Source organism: Verticillium alfalfae, genomic scaffold (genome assembly GCF_000150825.1).
Source record: "Verticillium alfalfae VaMs.102 supercont1.3 genomic scaffold, whole genome shotgun sequence".
NCBI lineage: Eukaryota > Fungi > Ascomycota > Sordariomycetes > Glomerellales > Plectosphaerellaceae > Verticillium > Verticillium alfalfae.
In genome coordinates, this window is record NW_003315036.1 from 583,232 (window position 1) to 583,998 (window position 767).

Sequence of the window (767 nt, forward strand, 5' to 3'; positions counted from 1 at the left end):
ATCCGATAATTCATCAACTTCAGAGAAGATCCCGAATCTCGGACCTGAAGTACATTTGTTGCACCTTTTGAGGAGTTATTCGTTTGCTGCCACCACTATACGGCCGTCGCGGCACAGGTCGGATTTACGGGTTTACGGGAGTACAGTGAGCTGGACAAAGACAATAATCTCGGCAGCGCGAGTCATATCAGCCGAACTCGGATTTATGGATCCCCAGAACTCACAACGCACCTCCCTCCCTCTCTCTCCCTCTCTCTCGTAATTCCCTTGTTACTCCGAGTCCGGGTGCAACACTTCGGAGCATGAGCGACGAATGCTGTCAACAGATCCACTAGCTGATACTGAAAGACCGAATAGCACGCATTTCCAGCGGTCATGTCGTCTGCCGCGCATGAGAACGAGGAGGACGACCCTCAGCGGGTAACCACAAAAATAGGCAAAGCCTGCGAGCCCTGTCGGCGCCGTAAGGTCAAATGCGATGGTGCACAGCCATGTTCGCAGATTGGCTGCCAGAAGAATCCCTCTCAATGCATCTACAGAGATAGAACCCGGATCAGACGGTCGAGGGCGCGCAGGCAGAACTGAGTCGAAACCCGGGCGACAGCACCAACTGCTGAACCGTCGGTGGCCACGGCGTCGGAAAAGACATCCCGGCACCCTATCTTTCTCGGCCAGAAGAAAACAGCTTCATCAGCTGTCTTTCGGAGCGATATTCAAGAAGATGATCACGCTAGTCTTAACTAAAGAAGGCCAAGCATCTGGGGAAC

At 53.2% G+C, this 767-nt stretch overlaps 1 protein-coding gene across 1 annotated transcript in view; it reads left to right on the forward strand.

Annotated features, from left to right (window-relative positions):
* Positions 1-585, forward strand: part of VDBG_02684 (copper amine oxidase) — a gene marked incomplete at both ends in the record, with an annotated part of 2,837 nt that extends 2,252 nt beyond the window's left edge. The window contains one exon of the mRNA XM_003006499.1: positions 358-585. Coding sequence (XP_003006545.1) covers positions 358-585 — 228 coding nt within the window. The remainder of the gene's footprint in view (positions 1-357) is intronic.
* Between the last annotated feature and the right edge of the window lie 182 nt (positions 586-767).